Here is a 20,097-nt window from a genome sequence, read left to right on the forward strand (position 1 = left end):
CACTAAATATTAGCTGTAGTAAGCTAATCCTTTCATGTAATTATAAACGCATCTATAAATGTTTAAACTGTTTAGATGTTAAAATAGCTCACTTCAGAATTTCATTTTCACGGAAAGATAACTAAAAACAGTTAAGAATTATACAACAATCAATTTTGCACATTACAAAAAATTCAGCAATGAATTCAGCTTAGCAAGATATGCTTGCTTTCAGTGAAAGCAGATTTATATCGTGCAGTGGTAAAGTACACGCAAACATCTGGACTGAGCTCAACAGTTTCTACAAAATCAGCACACCTTAAGGACGATCCGTGTGCCTTTAACCCCTGCCCCAAGACGCTTACTTATTTTTAGCAGCTGCAGCTCCAGTATTCAGGATGAGAATTGCTCAGTGATATTATAAGCTTGGTAAAGACATGCACAGCTCGAGTGAGCACTCAGAGACTCTGCAGACTATGTGACTGCGGAAGCACCAGAGCAGGAGGGTTACAAAGGTAGGCTTATGAAAGATCAAGATCAGTTCTAGACCTGAGCTGTCACATCTGCACAGTTAGAAATTTCAAACTCAAGTTACACAAACGTCACGACAAGAGTTAATCATTGCCTCTGCGCAAACACCTTTTCCTTTTTGGAGCATAGGTCTGGGACAGCAAGAAGCCTGGCTCAAGGGTGGATACACTATGACAGTGTAGCGGTACCAGGATGTTCTTTCTCAGTGCAAAGGAACAATTTATCCAGAGAAGCGGATGGGAACAGAATGTTAATAAATTAGCTAAGTCAACAAGTTGAATTAACTGGTTTAGAGCATCTAAAGTAGCATCTCCCATCCTAGCACTGTGCCCAGCTCTACTTTCTGTACTTCAAATAATTACTAGTGTAAACTAACTAAAGGACTGTCATTTCCTAGACAGCGTGCACTGATTTTTAACTCACTGTTGGCTCCTATTCACTGCATGTTTTTAACTGCAATATATATCAACCTCTCCACAAGCTCAGAAATTTTGTGTGTTCTGTAGAACATAACAGAGCACTATGACAAAAGGTTATGTAAATAATCTTTCTATAATGTCGTCTAAAACACCCTGTCTGGAAAGCCCACAAGCACCCTTTCAGGTACTAAAATCACAGACTCCTTTATGGCATTGAACAAAGCTAGAATCATCACTAAGTCTTGTTCAAATTCAATAAACACCTCTCAACAGCCACTCCAAGACCATATAAAAGTATTTCCACAACTCACCTGGGCAAAGGGAGCAACATACAGAGGAAGGGCAGAGAGCAAGTTCTTCCCTGGACTAATAGCAGCATAGGACCACATAACAAATAGGCAACAAAGGATCACATCTTACCTGGGGGGTTCTAGAGGAGCTCGGGCTGCTGGCTGCTGAAGCCACCATGCTCACATTGGGGTTCATGCTTCTCTCTCTCTCATCCTGATAGATTCGATCCCGTTCTGAGTCAGGCAAGTTGAGGAAATTCTGCATCGCCCTTAAATTTACCAGAAGGGACTGGGAAGCTGTCCTAGGGTCTTCTTCTTTACGCAGGATCTCAGACAACAAGCCCTGTTTAAAAAAAAAAAAAATTAAGACCAGTCACATGGTGGTGTTTTAAATTTGTTTAGAAAAACCGAGAGCCCACATCACAATCTCAGTCACGTCCACCGGGGATATTTTGTAGGAAAGTGCTTGTCTTGTAGGGGCTGGGGTCTATTTTGTGACTGTCCTATTCTGGCACTATAATAAGCATATGAACATAGAAATCCTGGATATGAAGGCAGGTACACTTGGTAGAAGAAAGTGCAGTTACCACCAGGTGCTCGCAGCAAATATTTTAGGAGCTGTTAGATGTCTCCGTCTCCCTCTCCCTCTCTCTCTGTCTTTACTTGATGCTGGGAACGCTTGGCAGGCCTGTTCATCTTTGACAAATCTGCCAAGTTTGGTAAATTTAGTTTCGACATTTAAACAGTGCAGGAGGTTTATAAAGAAAAACATTTGGTTGGGTTTGATGTTACAGTCCGTTCATTTTGGTTTGGACAGTTGTTTCTGAGAGGAGAAAATGCAGTAAATAATAAAGCCTTAGTATCTAGCTCTAGGGATTTAACCCGTTTTTTTATACCTTATTTTAAAACACCAAAAGCTTCGTGCTGCAACAAAGTAATACCATATTCACCTCATTTTAACAAAAAACATTCTTCCAGGAGGTAACCAGCACATGAAAAAAAAAGAAAGTAAAGAAAAGAAAGAAGAAAAAAGGAGTTAGAGAGGAAAATAGTATTAAATGAGGCTTAAATCTAATGATGGGATTAAAACGATGCATAACTGCAAGCACTCAATAGTTCCACAGCTTATCTGGAAGTCAGGGCACAATATACAAGCCTGGATCAGGGCCGACACTAACCACTAGAGCAAAGCATGTTCCACCCACGCTCCAGAGGCACCCACCATGTCCCCACTTCACAAGAGGCCATTTCACTCCCAGAAGTGACAACAGTCCCCTCCCGAGCCAGTGCTCACACACACTGGTGTGCAATGAAGCAGCACTGCAAGCCCGAGACCACCATGGGAGCGAGCTGTGACCTTCAGCAACCAGCCACAAAGGGGACGCAGGGCCCAGTGCAATTCACACACAGCTGCTGACACGGGTGTTGTGCACCACTATCACACAGCCGTGACTGAGGCAAGCTGCCTCACAAGCACTTCTTTCTCAGAAGGAAAATGCTACCAGAAAACAGCTACCTAGTCAAAACCCTGTAATGTTCAGCCTATTTTCTGCCATACCAGAGAGTCTCCCCCAGAAAGACTTGTTAAACACAGGTCATACAGCTGAGTAATGTGCAAATGCCAACATTTTTTGCTATTTACTGAGCTTACTGAGTAGAATTCCTGACAAAACCAACAGGCAAACAAGTGTCTGTATCTGCTTTTATCCATTATGTGCTATTGAACACCTACATCAGAAGACGTGCAAGGTCTGCTTCAGCAGCATTTATGCCTGTGAGCTCCATAGGCAACCTGCAGGTAGGCTGCACACAGCTCACCTTTTTAGCTCCTGATCTATAAAATAAAGAGAAGAGCTTCCTCTCACGATTTTCCTGCAGATCCCAGACAGCCCAGACTTGGTCTGGAGCCATGGCGGGACCCTTGGACCAGTAATGGGAAGAGGAGGTTGGAGGGAGGCCGGCTGGTGGAGCAGGCTCACACCGAGAAGAGGTTCAAAGGTGGTATAGTCATTCTGCAGCCCTGGCACAGCCATGTGCTTTTATCCAGATTCCCTCTTGGAATTTACCCCTCAGGGAAACTGGGGATTGTTTTGTAAAAAATAAAAATAAAAAAATTCCAAAGTTTGCCAGACTCACGTGCTGCAGATGAACAGAAACAGGACATTTCAGAAGACTGAGCCTGTGACTTGCGGTATTCCAAGATCAACATAGCATTTCCCTATCATAATTCCTCAAAGTCAGTGGAAAGTTCTCCAAAGGCAGTTAACAAATATCAATTCCACAGATTCTCTAAATTTTTAATTTTCTAGGCCTTAAAAGATACATAACTTCCCCCCCCCTTTGGGTCAGCTTCCAAAAATTAATGGGGTTGTTGAAAGAAAGGTACCTGAAAGCTTCTGGAGCTGACTCTAAGACCGCCTTCTCTCCCCCTCTCCTAGCCTGGCTAAATTTATGGTTCAATTTCAAAAATGGAGAGCGGAAACATATGTGAAAGCATGCCAGCAATTACTTTTCAGTGCAGTCATCGACTCCCTATGTAAATCAGGGGCACATGGGTACACATGGCTCAGTCGTGGCACTGACAAGATACCTCACTGCCTGAGACACCAGCTGTGGGCTTGGGGGCTCACACATCATGAGAGATTCAATGGTTGTGAACCTCAGTCTGTGGCTTGTGCTTCTGTGAAGATCTCCTTTACAGACACATAGCAGTATTGCACACTGCATCTCAGTCACAGGACTCTGTAACACTGCGTCAGTTGTCACTGGGCCCTGCCCCAATGCTCATTCCAGGCCTGCAGGTAGGAAATCTGGCTGCAACAAGTGGGTCTGCAGCTCAGCTGTAGTAGGCCAAGCACTTTGACAGCTCTGGAGCCACATCAACAGCAGGACAGATAATAAGAAAACGGACTCAGAGGGAAAAATCTCCTGTCCTCCTGCAACTAAAGATAAAAAGTGCTGGTAAACAGCGTGGTTAGATAGCTGAGCGGTAGAGTAGAACAATAAAATTAAGCATCTTGAAAGCAATAACATTTACAATAATATAATTCTGAGCTACTGAAGTATACACAATCCAACCAGAGAGCAGCATTATAAAAATAAAGTGATATTAAATAATCCGCTCAGCCTTTTTGTCACCTGCAACAAATTAGGCTTTCAATATGCAAAACATCTTCCTTCCAGAAAAACAAATGATCATGATTTCATTTAATTGTAATTTAATGAGGCATAATTTATATTTTAAAGTGATATACACCAGGTGTGTGGTGAGGAAACTGGCCCAGCCAGTCAAACCCTACTGTTTCTATTTTTGAGAAAACCCTAAAGCCAGCCAGAGACTGTTTTTGTTTCTGCAAATTATATTCCTGCTGAAGGCTCTGAGAGAGGGAAACCCACAGCTCTTGTACTTTTGTTATAAAATTCCACTGGCTAAATTAGCTCCTTTCAACTTACTCACATCTCACGTGTTAAAATAAATAAATAAATAAATACTATTGACAGCTCTCAGAGCAATCAACTCTGCAAACCTAATAAAAGATCCTCAGGGATTAGAAAGTCTCATACTGATTTTAATTGACCAAACAGGTCTTTCTTTACCAAACGTGGCTTTCAGGATGCATTTCAGCATAGGTACGTTAATAAAGTCATCGTTTTTCCACTCCTGAGCGTCATTTTTAATCCAGTCACTGAAGAGGCAATGGATGAGAAGTTGAACAGTAGCACGGGCTCTGCTCACAGCTGAGCTGTGCTATACAAGCATTCCCAGACAAGGACTCTGCACAGGCACTGTTTGGTTTATGCTTGGAGCTGGCACTTTTTTAAATTACACACTGGATCCCTAATAGACTTTAAAAAAATAATAGCCAGAGGTGGAAAAGTGAGCACATGCCCAACCAAAATAAAAAAAGTCTTTGGAGCTATTTAAAGTAGGAGCAATTTTGACGGTGGTTTTTTTGTTTTTTTTTTTTTTCTCAAACAAGCCGAACTTTAATCTTTCAAAGAAAAACAATCCAGCAAGGTCACTATCTTGGGGGTTTGCTCTGCACTCATCCTATGAAACCCCATTTGTGAACTCTTTTATTTTTTTTACTAGATACAGTATTTCCAGGACAAGCAACTCGAACTTCACAGGCAAGCAATCTTTTACAAGCAACTTCTGAAAGAGAAAGCACTACAATGGATAGCAAATGTTATTCAGACCAAGTCCTCCGTCCAAAGGACTGACTAAGCAGCCTTTGAGGCCAACACAAAAGATTGACCAAAGCCCATGGAAGGCAAGTGAAATCTTTCTGCTTTCTTCCCCAGGGGCTTTGGTTCAAGCTTGTAAAGGCATAAATGAGGTCTCAGTGGGACAGCAGAGTGCACTACCAGTGACCTAAGGAAGGACAGTTTTGCAACCAAGGCTTTTCAAAAGTAGGCTGGATCAGGGTGAGGCGTTCATACTGGAGCATAGCTCAGACCCTAATGTCCTAGGTACAGAGGAGAGTGAGTGCCATCAGGCAGCTGGGGACTCAGCACTGGCCACGTCAAGTTCAGTGCCTCAGCTGGGAGCCGGACTCTGCTTCATCCACACCTCAGCAGTGTGGCCACAAGAGCAGGCACAACTTTAAAAAGGTTCAGAACAGGCTCGGACAACTGAAACACTGGCCAAGGCAAAAACCTGAATAAACCCAACTAATGTGCTAAACCTCAGTTTGTGTGTTCTGTAGAAGGAGATTATATACACGAAGGACTAAAAAAGAACAAACACTTTTTTCCATAGTTTCGGTTTATTTGTGCCTCTCCATGCTTCAGCTACTGCCAAGAGCAACAGAGAAAATGCTGAAATACTAGAAAAAAATTGCTTCTGTAGTACTCAGAGCCCAAGTAGCACATGTAACCAGCCATCACAATAGAAAAGCTATTCTGCTTCCTTTCAGGTATAGATGTGACTGATTAGGATCAGGAAATGTACGTGTTGAACAAAAAAAAAATCTGAATCTTCACAACCAATGCAATAAGCCTGTCCCCTTCAGCATCCTCATTCAGCATGAAGGTCTGTTTCCAGCACGGGAAGGCAGCACCTGGAGAGCCACTGGTCAGCTACTCCTCCCTAGTAACCAACACTGAAATCTCACTTCAGTACACAGGGAGCTTGATTTGGCCAGGCTGAAATTCCTGTTTCTGTTTAAAGGTGCCTGCTAACTGCAGCTGAAAGCTGAGGCTGAAAGTCAGCCTGCAGAGCTCTGCATTAGCACCAACTTCTCATCACCCTTCCAGGAAATAAAGTAGTTCCACCTGCCATGTTTTTCTTGTGCCAGGGCAAGCTTTTATCATGACATCTTTCTGCCTCTTGGCTTTAAACTAGAGGCTCCAGTATTGTCTTCTGGGCTGAATAAGATACACCAAACACTTTTAAACTCATTTAACTAATGCTAAAATACACACATCTCAGGAGAGAGCTGCTTAGGCATGCAGCATTTAGAGGCTGATTTGAATAAGACTTCTGCAGGGTCCAACTATGACAATTTGATTTTTATTATTAAAAATGAAGTTTTTAAATCCTCAAAGAAAATGCCTTTATTGCATTAGTTTAATAAAGTCTCTTTTTTATTATAGTATTTCTTTTATTAGGGAAGACTAGATGTGCATGTGGAGATGAACGTGGATGCGTGGAGAAAAGCAGGCAGAGAAGGACCTATCATCCGCAGCCACAGTGTGCCACCATTTGTAACACGTACGTCAAACCTTTGTACTGAAATATGCTGGAAAATGAGCAAGGCACTCTGCTCATGCACGCTGCACAGCCAGCCGTGAGCTTGCTTCCAGGCTCAGGACTCCCGTGCATCAGCTGAGCAGGCAGCAGCCGCCTCTGACAAGCACACATTCTGAAAGCCTGACTCACATGCTACTTAAGATCTTTTCATTCAGCTTATTGAATACAATTAACTTAATTGAAACTGAAATTTTGGGCAGTGCAAAACCCACTGTTGGAACAAATATCCCATGTACTAAAAATCTGCAATTTATTAAATTAAGCACTTCCCTTACAGACTGCCTTCTTTCCTGTGAGTACAACAGAATGCTGCTTGTGCCACATTACACAGAAGAATAAAACAAGCAGGCGGCATGAAACGGTTTCATGCAATGAGAGAGAGTTTTCTATGGGGGGAAAAAAACAACCAAAAATCCCCCCCACTAAAAGCAAAACCAGAACCCTCACTAATTGAAAGTCTGTGCACAATGGGACAGATACCATAGCAATGAATGCAGCGTGAATGTCTCACCAGATAGTAGGCAGAGAATGAAAGCTGCTCATCTTTCTCACACTTAAGTCAAAGGGCAAATTACTTACAAGAGGCATCCTGTCCAGGATTTGGCTCACAAGCAAACAGAGGTGGAAGAGTTGGCTATTTCAACAGAGCATATTTCTATTCTTAAAAGCCTCTTAAAGGACCCCGTTCTGTTCCCACTCCAGTCTGAGGGAATTTTGCCAAAGAAAGCAGAATTAGGCACGAATGGAGTTGCCACCCACTTCCTTCTCTGTTTGGCTCCAAAGACTTTCTTTGGAGTTTCCTCACCAACCACACTCTCTTTGCCCTCAGAGCCTCCAAGCCTCTCCACACCTGACCTGCTGTGTATTTGCACGCCAGGAAGCATTACTGTCCCATTCCCTGTGGAAGGAGCCTGGACTTGCACACAGTCACACCAGCAGCTGGGGCACCCAGAACTGAGCCTGCATTTGCCTACACCTCAGCCCACTCCTGCAGCCAAGGTATGGTAGAATCCCTCAAACAAGGTGAGAACAGTTTATTTCATTATAAAATGTCACTACACTGAGGTTGGTAGAGTTTCCCCCTCCCTGTTCTGTTACTTGATTTTACCCAAAAAAGCACCTGCTAGGACACAGGAGATGACCTGCCTTCTTGTCTACAGTGCTAACTGCTGAGAGGGGAAGGGAAAAGAGAGTTAGATGCAGCCAACTTTCTTTGGGAAAAGAGCTTCACATATCTCAAACACGCCTGTTCCCCCAGCTCTCTACATCTCACACCACAACTGTTTCATTCGAAATGCCTCAGGTTCACGGATATTCCCAGTTTGTAAGGCTGTTCAGTAAAACAAGCACTGGCCATTCGCCCAAACATTTTACTAGTTTTGGCTATTATGTCAAAACATTGGCAAAAAAAGATGCGTAAAAAAAAAAAAGACATAAACAGAAAACACTCAGTCTATAGGCTTTTCAGTCAATGGGGCACACCCAAAGCGGAGAAAAGCGATTCCCCAACTCAGTGATTTAGAGTGTCTGGATTCTTACAAAAACAGCCTTACTGACCACCCCTGCGTAAGCCTGCAGCAATGAGGAAGGCCCAGAAAGCAGGCAGAAGAGGAAAGCAAGTTCATTTTTGTCATGCAAAGCAGGATTCAAATCCCCTGCTTTAAAACTACAGATTCTGAAGAGCACAGATCACTTTAGTAACTTCAGATTTGCTAAAAAAAAATATTAAAAAAATTCAGAGAAGGTAAACTCAAAAGAGCTTTTCCACACACTTCCTTTAAACAAGTCCTCTTACCTCTGTATTCATCACTGCTTGTCCACTTACCAACACACTACAACCTGTGATATCACAAGCTTCAGTGATATCAGCCTTTCAGTTGCAACTTGGATGCTGCATTAGGAGACGCAAGGAAGGAGATAGTACAAGGACTCTACCCAGAGGATGCAAAAAGTTTCCGTGTGTATTCTCCTCCAGGAGCAAGACTGTAGTCTTAGGAGCAACTACATGAGCAAGAAACTGCATCTCTTGCCCCAGCAATGCTGCTGAGCAGCTTCAGCATGACCGGCTTCCTCCCCTGCCTCAATCCACACCTCTCTCCTCGCCTGTATGACCAAGGGTCCCCACAGTCACCTTGGAGGGAAGGAAATGGTGGCAGCTAAATGCAGGCCAGGAATACAAACACCCTTCATGTTCTTTCCTATCTGCCTGCAACTCACGTCTTCCAGTGGGGCCCCAGCTTGCAGCAGAACAGTCCCAGTACCACTCCTTGGGCTACATAAGCACACTGACAAGTTTGAGTAGCACCCTGCCACAGTTCACAGAGGAGAACCATGCCTGTAGTCCAGAAATGCAGTGCAGCTGGCAACTGTGAGGATGTATAAAACCTATGAGGGTGTCTTTCCAACATACACCGTTCTTAGCTAACACAACCATGCTAGCGAGTACAATCATTTTAAATGTTTTGAAGGTTATGTAGGTAGGAGTTTCTCCCCTGCTGGGAATGACGCCATTAAAAACACCTTAAAAACTAACTTCTCTCTGGGGGTTCTCTTCCAACTGTCCCATCTGCTGAAGCACTTAGATTCTGCAATGGGGTGAATTAAAATTACTGCTAGAGAATCAATATCACAAAGTAAAAAGAAGGCACAGCCCAAGGCATTTACACAAGCAACAATTATACACACCTTAGAGGGTTTTTGATACCCAATTTCAAATAAACCTTAAAATGTTCATTTTAGAACTTTCTGTTTAAAACGAACCCTCTTCATGGTTGACACAGCTAGGGCCAATTCCTAGTCAAGCATGCTGTGCACCAATCCTGGGCACAGGGCAAGTAGTGAGCTTCCCATCTCAGTGGGACTGCAGTGGCACAGCACTTGTGACAGAAGCTGAAGCACCTTATTTTCACCTTATTTGTTGTGCAAACAACAACATGGCCACAGACACAAGAAAATACCACGTCTGAAGCTAGGACTTTCCAACTTTCAGAGGAAGGTTTGGATGTCTCACAAACCGTGCGACTGCATCTCTCCATCTTCTGACCATCCTCCCTTCCCACACACACACACGTGTCGGTCATTTGTTCCAATGGATTTAGCCTAGTTTGGATCAAAGCTTCCTCTACTTCATTTAACAGATTCACTCAGATGGAAGGTCTCAGGGGAGAAATAATGTTCGTAAGAGGGGGTTTTTCAGCATCAAGTATGTAGGTCATTGGACTTGAAAATAAATTAGAGAATAGTTTATCTATTAAGCAAGTCTCACAGTACATATTTCATGAAGCTATACTTAATTACAGGCTAATGTGTGCTGCAGAGCTACCATGAAGAAGTATTAAGCAGTGGCCCATAAGCAGTGATTAATACAATTATTAGCTGGCTGGCACACAGCATCTATTCTTTGATATCATCATGAGAAATAACAGGTCTCCAGTTTCTAATCCAAACATTTCCAGAGAAATGCACAGATGCCCATGTCTCCTGAGGAGAAGACTCAGAAAGGAGAATGAAAGGCTGTATAAGCAGACCTGAACCTCCACATCAGGAAGTTCTACCTCACCACCACAGGTGTTTGGCATCATCCCACATCTTCTACTGTGCAGTGCAAGGCTGACTGCCTGAGCACCTCTTCTTAATACTGGGGGTAACAGTTTCTGACCTGAGAGGAAACCAATTTAAGCTGGAAGTAAAAGCTGAGGATGGCAATGCATAAATATGCAACTACACTTTTTTTTACTGTGGCAACAGTTCATAAGGATGTGATGCACTGCATATAAGGTTCACTGATCTTTTAGACTAATGATGCACAGCTCTGAGATAAGCAACACAGTTTTATGGATGTCTGAGACTAGCCTGTTCTGGAATCACTGTCATGGGCTGTATAGTACATCACATTACTATTTAGTCTTCCATCATGCATAGACAATTTCTTTCCCTTTGTATAAAATTAAATGTGCATAGTTTTCAATAAAGCATTTTTTTTTAATTAATAAAAGCTGGATAAGTTAGTGCAATCTGAGACAAATATCATCAGGATGAGGATAAACAAAACCAGTGATACTAATACCCTAGAATTGCACACTGTTCTATATACCAAGCTCAAGTGTAAACAGGTTGGAGGACAGAGCATTACATCGCATTTCCTGGTGCAGTCCTTTCCAAGAGAGTTGATTTGGCACCTTCCCAAAGGACATTACATTGGTATGTCAACTCAGGGCTGCTCTGGTCTGTGTTCCCAGCAAGTGAGCTCAGTATGAACAGTTTCACACTTGTGAAGTACAGAACCTCAAAGAGACACTGCCTCAGCACCCAACAGCAGCACAGTGCTCTCCCCACTGTGATGCACAGGACAACAGTCTGCAGATCCTGCACTGGCTTGGCACAGGACAGATACGCCAAATAAAACAGAAAAAGCAAAACCACCACATTAAAGCTTCCTTAGTCCATATTTCTGATAATCTGTGATGCAAACTCTTATCAGGGCTGCTATTAAACACCATAGGTGGATGAAAACTTGTGCAATTGCTAGAAGAAGAGCAGAGTGGTCTCTCAGAAATGCCAGCCTTTTCACTGCTGTCTTCAGAACACAAATGCAGTGTTCAGTCAGTGTTCAGGCAAGGTGTGGGGTTTCCTAGACACACAGGATAAAACATTGCCTTCTTTTAAATACTACAACTGAACAGCCAGTCTGACACAGTTTGACAGCTTTCTGCTTTAGGGATAAACCTGTGGTCTAGTGACAGATTTGGGTAGTACCAATCTGTCCCAATATGCCTAAAGTAAAACATCATGTACAGTGACAATAGCAAAATCCTCACCAGCAATGTTAATGCTGACCTCTCACTCAATGTGTCATTCTGTCAATACCATCTACCTTGATTATACAAGGCTTTATATACAACAGGTTATGATCTCAGAGGGATGAAAAGCTTTTCCAAATTAAAAGCAGCATTTTAAAGAGGAAATACTCATACATTCCTATGTTGCTTTCATTCGATATCCTCAAGGCTAACCCCAGAACTCAAAGACATGTTGATTGAACATGAATGTTTTTTCTGAGTGCAGCCATCTTATGAATTTAATGGAAAAAGGGAAGTAATAAAAATGTGCTCCATACTTTAATTAGTTCCCTCATAATATGGCATTTCCAAAATGGCAGTGCCAAAGAAAATCATTAATCCAGGAGAACGTGCAAAGGCACTGTATGGTTCTAAAGACAGACCTCCAGCAGACACATACATATGTGGCGCTTGTCTTCCTTCGCTGGTAAAGGTAAACTCAAAGATCAGTTCTGACTGCACAAAAGAAAATTGCACCAGTATTTAAATATGACATCACTTCCCATTTATTAATCCATATGGAGGAATATCACCAACTAGAAATCATGCTTTGTATACTTTGAATGCTGTCTGGCAGCAAGATAAATGTAAACAGCCTGCATTTTTGAACATGCGTTACCTAAGGTACTCCAGGTGCAAGGCTTACGCCGATGCTATCATTTAATTATTTCAACATCTGAATTTCAATATTTGAGTGAGAAAATCTGTGTCAAATGGGTCAGCTGCAAATGGCAGACAACTTTTCCAGCAATCGTCTCTTATGCAGCCAGCCAGGACCAAGACTATCTTTAGGCCTATGAACACTTATCTGACTCATTTCTGGGTCAGTAGCATCTGGCAGTAGTTGTGCCATCAACTGTAGTTACCACAAGAAGGAACTGAGAAAGTGGCAAACTAAAAGATGCTGCTGACTCCCATAGTCTCTTGTTACCTCTTCCTGGCCATCAGGCAGAAGCAGATATGGAAGTTTATAAGCAGAGAAGAACTCACACCAGCAGAATTACGACTACAGAACAAAGCTCAGGTAACAGCACTGGGGTGAACAACTGCAAGCAAACAGCTGTACTACAAAGAAACATCCTTGCTCAGTCACGCCAATGAGACAGTGAAAAAATGGTGGATAGTTTGACCTGTTTCTATAGTACACCTTGCCTTGATCTGTAGCAACCACATATCCCCACAAGAGTCACAACTTTGACCCCTCAAGCACTTCTTGGTTATAAAACAGAAACAGATACCTGTGTGCGGTTGAACGCTACTCTTGCAAAGACAGCTTGAGATACGCTGGCTCTCTTCAGTTCATCTCTGACTTGCTGGTAAATATCTGGAGAGACTTCCACCGATGAATTTGATGGCTCTGGTTTGACAGCTCTAGGGATGGGTGGATGATTCAAGAACTGCTGGTTGATAGCTTGTGGGTGCTGGTGAGCCAATAGCCGGCTGACGGCAATCTGCTGGTTTATCAGATGGGCCATTGCTATCTGCTGCCTCACCAGTTGTGGACTGAGCTGAGGAGACAGGAGCCCAGGGTTTATCATTGTCTGCATCGTTGGCACTTGGTTTCGGATTGGAGTACTGTGGTGAATTTGGCCATGAGGAGACTGTTCGTTAGTTTTTCCCAAAGTTGCCAGTTGGTTGATATTTGGTAAGTGCATGGGACGTTGACCAAGAACACAATAGTCTGAAAGGTTTTCTCTTTCCACTCTTTCCACTGTAAAAAGAGAAAAAAAAACATTTTGCTGTCATTTGAGTTGGTTATCATTTAGAAGACGACGATTTGGGTAAGGATTACTCCAGATGTATAGCACCCACTTTGGTTTTCAAATCTGCACTTGCATAAAAGCTACACTAAAACATAAGAAAAGCAGTACAAAGCAAGAGCAACAACAACAAAAAAAAAGACTTTTGTACTGCTTAGGTTTTACTTGCTACTTAGGAATTCTCCTTATCAAACTGGTAGCAGGTTTCCTAAAGAAACAAGTTTATACATTTATACAGTTTCCTAAAGAAACAAGTTTATACATTTCCACTCACGCTGTCAGAAACTTCTGAATCTGTCATCAAATTGAATAACTCTTAAAAGAGGGGAAGCATTTCAGAATCACTGGCATCTAGCTGAAGGAAAGAAACCCAAATTAGTATCCACCCACATCAATTCAATGGAAACCAGACCATTCCCTGGGCAGCTCGTGGAACAACTTCTCATTACAAACTCAGCAATTATATCTTTTCCAACATAAACTCTACCTTGCATCATATGTGGACAAAGTTCCCAGGTACTGTGAATTCACCTAGATGCATTGTAGCAGAATCAAGGTGCTTGCCTGAAAGCATGCTACATAACCATGCACGTCCTTGATTCACAAATGAGAAAATTTCAGAGCAATGGTTCTTGTAACTAAAGCCTCATCACTCTCTCTGGAAACCTTGAAGGAACTGCACATTAATGCCCACTTTTCTGAAAACAGATTCTGGCAGCAACCTTTTACTGGTTTATAGTGCTATTTTATGGCTTTGCCATCTTCAAAATGCATCTTCAGTACAAGAAAGACCTGTTATTCTTAAGTGACATCACATTACAAAAAAATGAAACATTTCAAACCAGATGCATTCACTGTAATCATATATGCAGCTATGTCCCTCCTTTCAGATACCTTACATCACTAATACTGCAACATCTTCTCATGCAACTGCCAAATGAAGTGCCTGTGTTATAAAACTAAACTTCCTTTTTGAAATCAGAAATAAAGTTTAAAAAATAAAAAAAGTAAAACTACTACTTAGATAACTTTAAGTAATCAGAAGTGATTTTATACAAAGTTGAAGATTCCATGAGCTTCACTACATATAACTGGGCATTTCTCTATTGACCTAAAAGTGTCCAGGGATTGATACCATACAGCTAGCACACTACCACCTCATTTTTATGATGCTCTTGACAAATAAAAAGATAGGATTTATTTCATAAATAGCATAATACAATCAGAACTTGTGTAATGACCAACAATGGTACAAGGCTTTTGAACTCGTTTAAAACTTAACCTTATATAAGGCTTTGAAACTTTACACGGTACTCAAGGTGACAATTTACCGTTGACTTTCTCTGTTTCCTTTTAAATAGGAAGACAGCTCTTTTCACCTTTCAGAGTTAATCTCAGACAGAGAGGGTTGAACTCTCACTAGGGATGGAATCATGCTCAGAACACACACACTCACCACTTCTATCTTTAGAACTGTCTTTCCAGAACATCACAAGTACTAATTTTTATAAGTAGATAAATTAGTACCCAGGAATCTTAAAGAATTTTTAATGTCCTCTTCCATCTTTTTTTTTCAAATACAAATTTGAAAGAACCTTCAGCCTTCAATAAAATCCTTGTTAAAGAAAAAAAAATTAAATATTTCTAATAAAATTCTTAATTCCGTTTTTCTACAAAAGCTACTGTTTCAACTCTACTGATTTTATAACTGTGTATTTGTGTGTGATGTTTCAACTATAAAAAGCTATACAATACACGGACACTACTGTAAGTGGCCGACCATCTCTGCACATTATTCACAGCCTACTAAACACTTAGCATATCAGTTTGTTGAAAATACTAAAAATCTCTATTTAAATACTGATTTCAGTACCCGTCCCCAAAAATTAGGCACAGAAGGTGTGCAGGGTCATGAGGAAGAGGGGCTGTTCTGTCACACTTGAGATGAACCCCAGCCTGTGCCATGGCCCATTCAGAAATCATGTGGCCATAGAATCATCTGAGCCTTTCCATGGTGACCCTGTACCTGAATCATGCTATTAAATACGCACTGTTGCCAGGAAAACTAAATGTAATTATTCCAAAGATGCAGCAACAACTTGAGAATTGGGAATTAATTTCATATAAGCACAAATAAAGATGTTGCTCAGTGTACATGAAATAATAGGAGCATTCTGCTAAAAGGAAATGCATCAAGAACTACTCTCAGACTTCATTTACACCCTTGGACATCTAAAGTCTTCCCACAATTAGCTTCAGGAGACCTGAAACAGTTTCTCAACTATTTTGTAGTTTAAGAAATATACAGAGAATAAGTCACTGAAACCAATAAATTACTACTTGTTAGAACTCAAAAACAGTTAACCAAGTGTTTTTGAAATCCTGGTGAGAAGTAAATATAAATAACATCCACTTTCTGGGCTGAACCACATTTGCCAAGTTTCCACCCACTCTTGACTTCAGTGCCAAGTCATAAACCCCTATAAAAATAAAATTTAAGATGAAAAGGCTGCCAGGCTGTTAATCTCTGCAGTGCTACTTGGAATCACAATTACACAGAGACACCACTTGACTTGCTTCCATAGGTGTTTTTGCCCTTGTTACCAGTTTCCTTTCTCAGTCGCATTAAGCTATACTGCCACACATCTATTCCCCAATAAATCAACCAGACTCTAGTCACTTCAACCACTTCAATAATAAAAGGTTACCATTAACAGTTATGCTAGACAGAAAAAATGTGCATTACTCAACTCCTCAAGACTTTTTCCTCCACCAGCACATTCCCCATATCATATTCCCTGTTGTTTACTGGTGGCTATGAACCGGTGGGGATCTGTGGGCCTGGACAGAAGTGAGCATGACACAATGCTGAGGTGGAAGTCAGCACTGACACAGGAGGCAGGTCAGTTTCCAGGCAACTCTCTAAAAAGAAATGGCATACAGGAGCCACAACAATTCATTTGTGGGGAGGTTTTTTTTCCTCTTGCATCCTCCGTTTTCCGCGTTTCTACTCCATGTTCCTCTCCTCTGCCCTTCCCTCATATGCTATCCCCTCACCCAAACCTTGGGGTACATTTACTGCTCTTGTAGTACTTTATGAGCTGGCTGGTACTTGAACTTGATGGCTTGTAAAACAGCGAAGATGGAACAGCAGGACCTTAAACTGTGAAGAAGGGTGCTCAATGGAAACCTGCAGTCTATGTTCAAGTAGTCATGAGAGACCTCTTCTGCTAGCAATGCTTGTGTTATTTACGAAAAAGCTGGCCCAGGAGGCTGTTACCCACCTCCCATCTGTGGTCCAGCCACAGCAAGAACTACAGCAGTGTTTTCCCTTTCTTCCCTGCATTGTGCCACCTGGTATATAATTTTGATCTAAGCCCCACACCACTTCCTCATTTAAGAGCCCAGTCTCCAAAAGCCATACATAGCACGTAGGTAGGCTCCAGGTATCAGAACTGTAAGTACTGTGTCCAAGCTTAGCGGGCAGCTCACTGAGTACACCAGTACGGTATCTGCCCTTCGCTTGCCCATACCCTGCTACAGCATGTCATTACCTCTGCAAAACACTTGGAGATCAACATAATTCCCAGAATGGAAGCAGCAAATTGTCATATTTAAATGTTCCTTTCTTTTCTCATAATGATTACCACGTGTGTCAATGTATTTTGACTTCATACTGAGCTAGAAACTTCCTGGATACAGCACAAAAACAACCCAGTGCACCCTTCCCCTGCCCGATGCTCTTATCCTCTACCCAAATCTTCCCTGCACAAACAGCTGACACAGTCCACAGCACAATAGCTTGGGGTGGTCCAGATGCAACTTTCCATTTGAAATGTAACTAGCTCAAGAGATTTAAAATAAGATTTATTTCTCCACCTTCCCTTCCCCTCACCCTTTATTTTCACCAAGTTGTTAATAGGAACATTCTGAGAAAGAGCCTGTGGGGTATTTAGGGCTTAGGAACAGTACTGACGGACGGCACTGGAAACCAAATTCCTTGCACACGCAATAATGGATGCAGCAGGGAGAGCAAGATCTTAGTATGTCTCCCAGCACCACACTGCCATGGTCACACAGAGGGCCCTGCAGCACCCGTGACCCAGCAAGTCCCCAACTTTTCGTCCCACTGGCATACAGTCATTTTGCATAAAACAGAGTACGAAAAGACTGCTAAAGAAGCATTTTGTAATAAGTTACTAGTCAGCAGGACTGCCATACTTCAATTGTGACAGGATGTCACCACCCCAGAGCTCTGCAGTGCAATAGCTTCAGAGCTTGCTTCTTTGTTTTATTTATTACTTAAAACCTAGTGATCATAAAAGCCATTACCAGCAGTGGTAAAGGCTAAACTGAGCAAGCATGGGCCAGCAGAGAGCTCTGTTTGTGAGCTTCAGTATGACAGGCACTAATCTTGAGATAGAAAGGTTCCCACAGTTTCTCATAGCTCGACAGCACCTTACTCACTGGAGCTGAGCCTGATCTGAACCATGGAGCTCTGATTGGGAAAAGAAACTCTGACACCATACCACCCCTCCAACTCAGAGCGAAGTGCAGAGTTGGGGCTGCTGCACTACACCAACAGGGTGCCCTCTTGCTTACCCTATGATTACCAGCTTTCTCTTTGTAAATACAACAAAGCCATCTAGAGCACAGGAGGTGCTTTTATAGTGGTAATTCTCTATCTTTTCATCTATAATTAGCATAATTACTTATTTGTTTTAATCACAGCCCACTTAACCACTTCAGTACAAAAGACTGGTCTGAGGAGTCTCATTTTCATTCAACATTCAATTTTCATATTAACCCAAAGTCATCCACTGGTTTCATTTACTGTTTTGACCTCTGGATGGGCCTTTTGTCCCTGCAGTCAGAATTAGCGAAAATGTGAGTTGACCAGGGTAGCACACTTGGTAAGAAATCTTAACTTTTAAAACCTTTTCCTTCCTCTACTCCTGCAGAATAGCAAATAACCTCAAAATAGCTATGGAGCACATACAGAAATTTTTTGGCCTCTGGCTGTGGGTAGCAAAGGCCTTTATCCAAGCCTAATGGAAAACAGACAGGAAAGGCCATTGTCTGTTCTCTGTTGCAAATCGCTCAGTTCCCAAAGCACAAGTCACTATTTTTGTGCTTGAAAGAACCATCAAAAAAGCAGGCCTTCGATCGGCATCAGTGCTGGGGGAACTGAGTGGAGTGAGCTTACACTGTTGACTTTCACACAGCAGACTTTCCCCTCCTCTTGTCCTACAGACTAAATTTGAATCATCTCATGGGACACACAAACACTAACATGTCTTCTGTCAATTCTGCTTAAATGTAGGAAGTCATTCTTCTCATGGGCTGTCCCTGAACTGCGCTGCTTCCAAAAGCTGTTTCTCAGAAAGGAAGAATATAACATGGATTCATTCTAGACTATTTTGGGGTTACCATGCAAGTTAAGGAGGTCACATAGCAGTATGAGCTTTATTCTTCGTATGGCAGAAAAAGTCATTACACCGAAGGTATTTTAGCAATCACAATCTAATGTATGAATACGGGTCGTGTAAAATGGAAAAGGAGAATTAGGACAAACATTACTCAGAACTGACAGAAATAGTATACCAGTTAGATGGACTCATCTGATACAAAAATATCTTGCTCCCTGTCAAAGTACTGTGATGGAAGTCTGTCCTGCTATTTAAGTATTAACCTTTTGTGGACACCTCAAGAGGGAGGTGCAAATTGCCTAGAATACTCAGACAATTGCGCACTCCCTCTGGGAGATAAGTACATGTCTCTTCCTGACTCATAACAGCAAAGATGATGAAAGGAATGAGACAGAACACAAACATCATTACAAAAGACGTATAAACCCCTCGGACACTTGGAGTGAACAGAATTCAGTTCTGCTCTCAGTGACAGAATGGATTACGCATTCCATGAAGTTCACGTGACCAGGGGCAGTCATATTGCAGCTCTCATACCAGGAACGTTGATGTCTGTGTCTAAGCTTCAGGTCTTCCTCCCTTTCCAACCTATCCTCCAATAGCACTTACTTTCTAAACATTCCTTTCCTATTGAACTAACAAAAGTTAGTGTGTTTGGCAGCACACAAGAATATTTTTTTTAACATATGAAGGAGATTTTCTTTTGAAATTCTGGAGATTTAAAAAAAAAAAATATTTCCATGATGAAGCCCATTCCATAGTCACTGTGAAATCAAAAGTGGCTAGACACAAGTCCCAGCCTCAGTTCACAACTGGCCCTCACTGAGAAAAAGCATTGTACTTGGAACTGAATGCATTTTTAAACCATACAGTTGGCATAGTGAGATCATCTGAGCAGACACAGTCAACATCCCTAGATTAAAACAAAGGGATAAAAGCAGTCATAAAAATCTTCCGCATGACAGAGACAAGATAGAAGGGACAAAGGACTAGGCAGTTTCTCTACAGAAAGGCTTTAACCTCTACTGAACTGACACACGCTCCCCTACAGCAGCAATGGTTGCAAATTCAGGTACGTGCAGGCACACGAGGCAGT

The 20,097-nt window shown here is 42.0% G+C and overlaps 1 protein-coding gene across 1 annotated transcript in view; it reads right to left on the bottom strand.

Moving 5' to 3' along the window:
* The window catches only part of SATB2 (SATB homeobox 2), a 120,775-nt gene that overhangs the window by 35,258 nt on the left and 65,420 nt on the right, over window positions 1-20,097 (bottom strand). Inside the window, exons 7-8 of the mRNA XM_065750362.1 lie at window positions 13,051-13,523; window positions 1,350-1,562 (exon numbers count right to left, since the gene is read on the bottom strand). Coding sequence (XP_065606434.1) covers window positions 1,350-1,562; window positions 13,051-13,523 — 686 coding nt within the window. The remainder of the gene's footprint in view (window positions 1-1,349; window positions 1,563-13,050; window positions 13,524-20,097) is intronic.

This window comes from Cyrtonyx montezumae, unplaced genomic scaffold, assembly GCF_038088225.1.
Source record: "Cyrtonyx montezumae isolate F1298 unplaced genomic scaffold, pur_monq_1.0 scaffold_7, whole genome shotgun sequence".
NCBI lineage: Eukaryota > Metazoa > Chordata > Aves > Galliformes > Odontophoridae > Cyrtonyx > Cyrtonyx montezumae.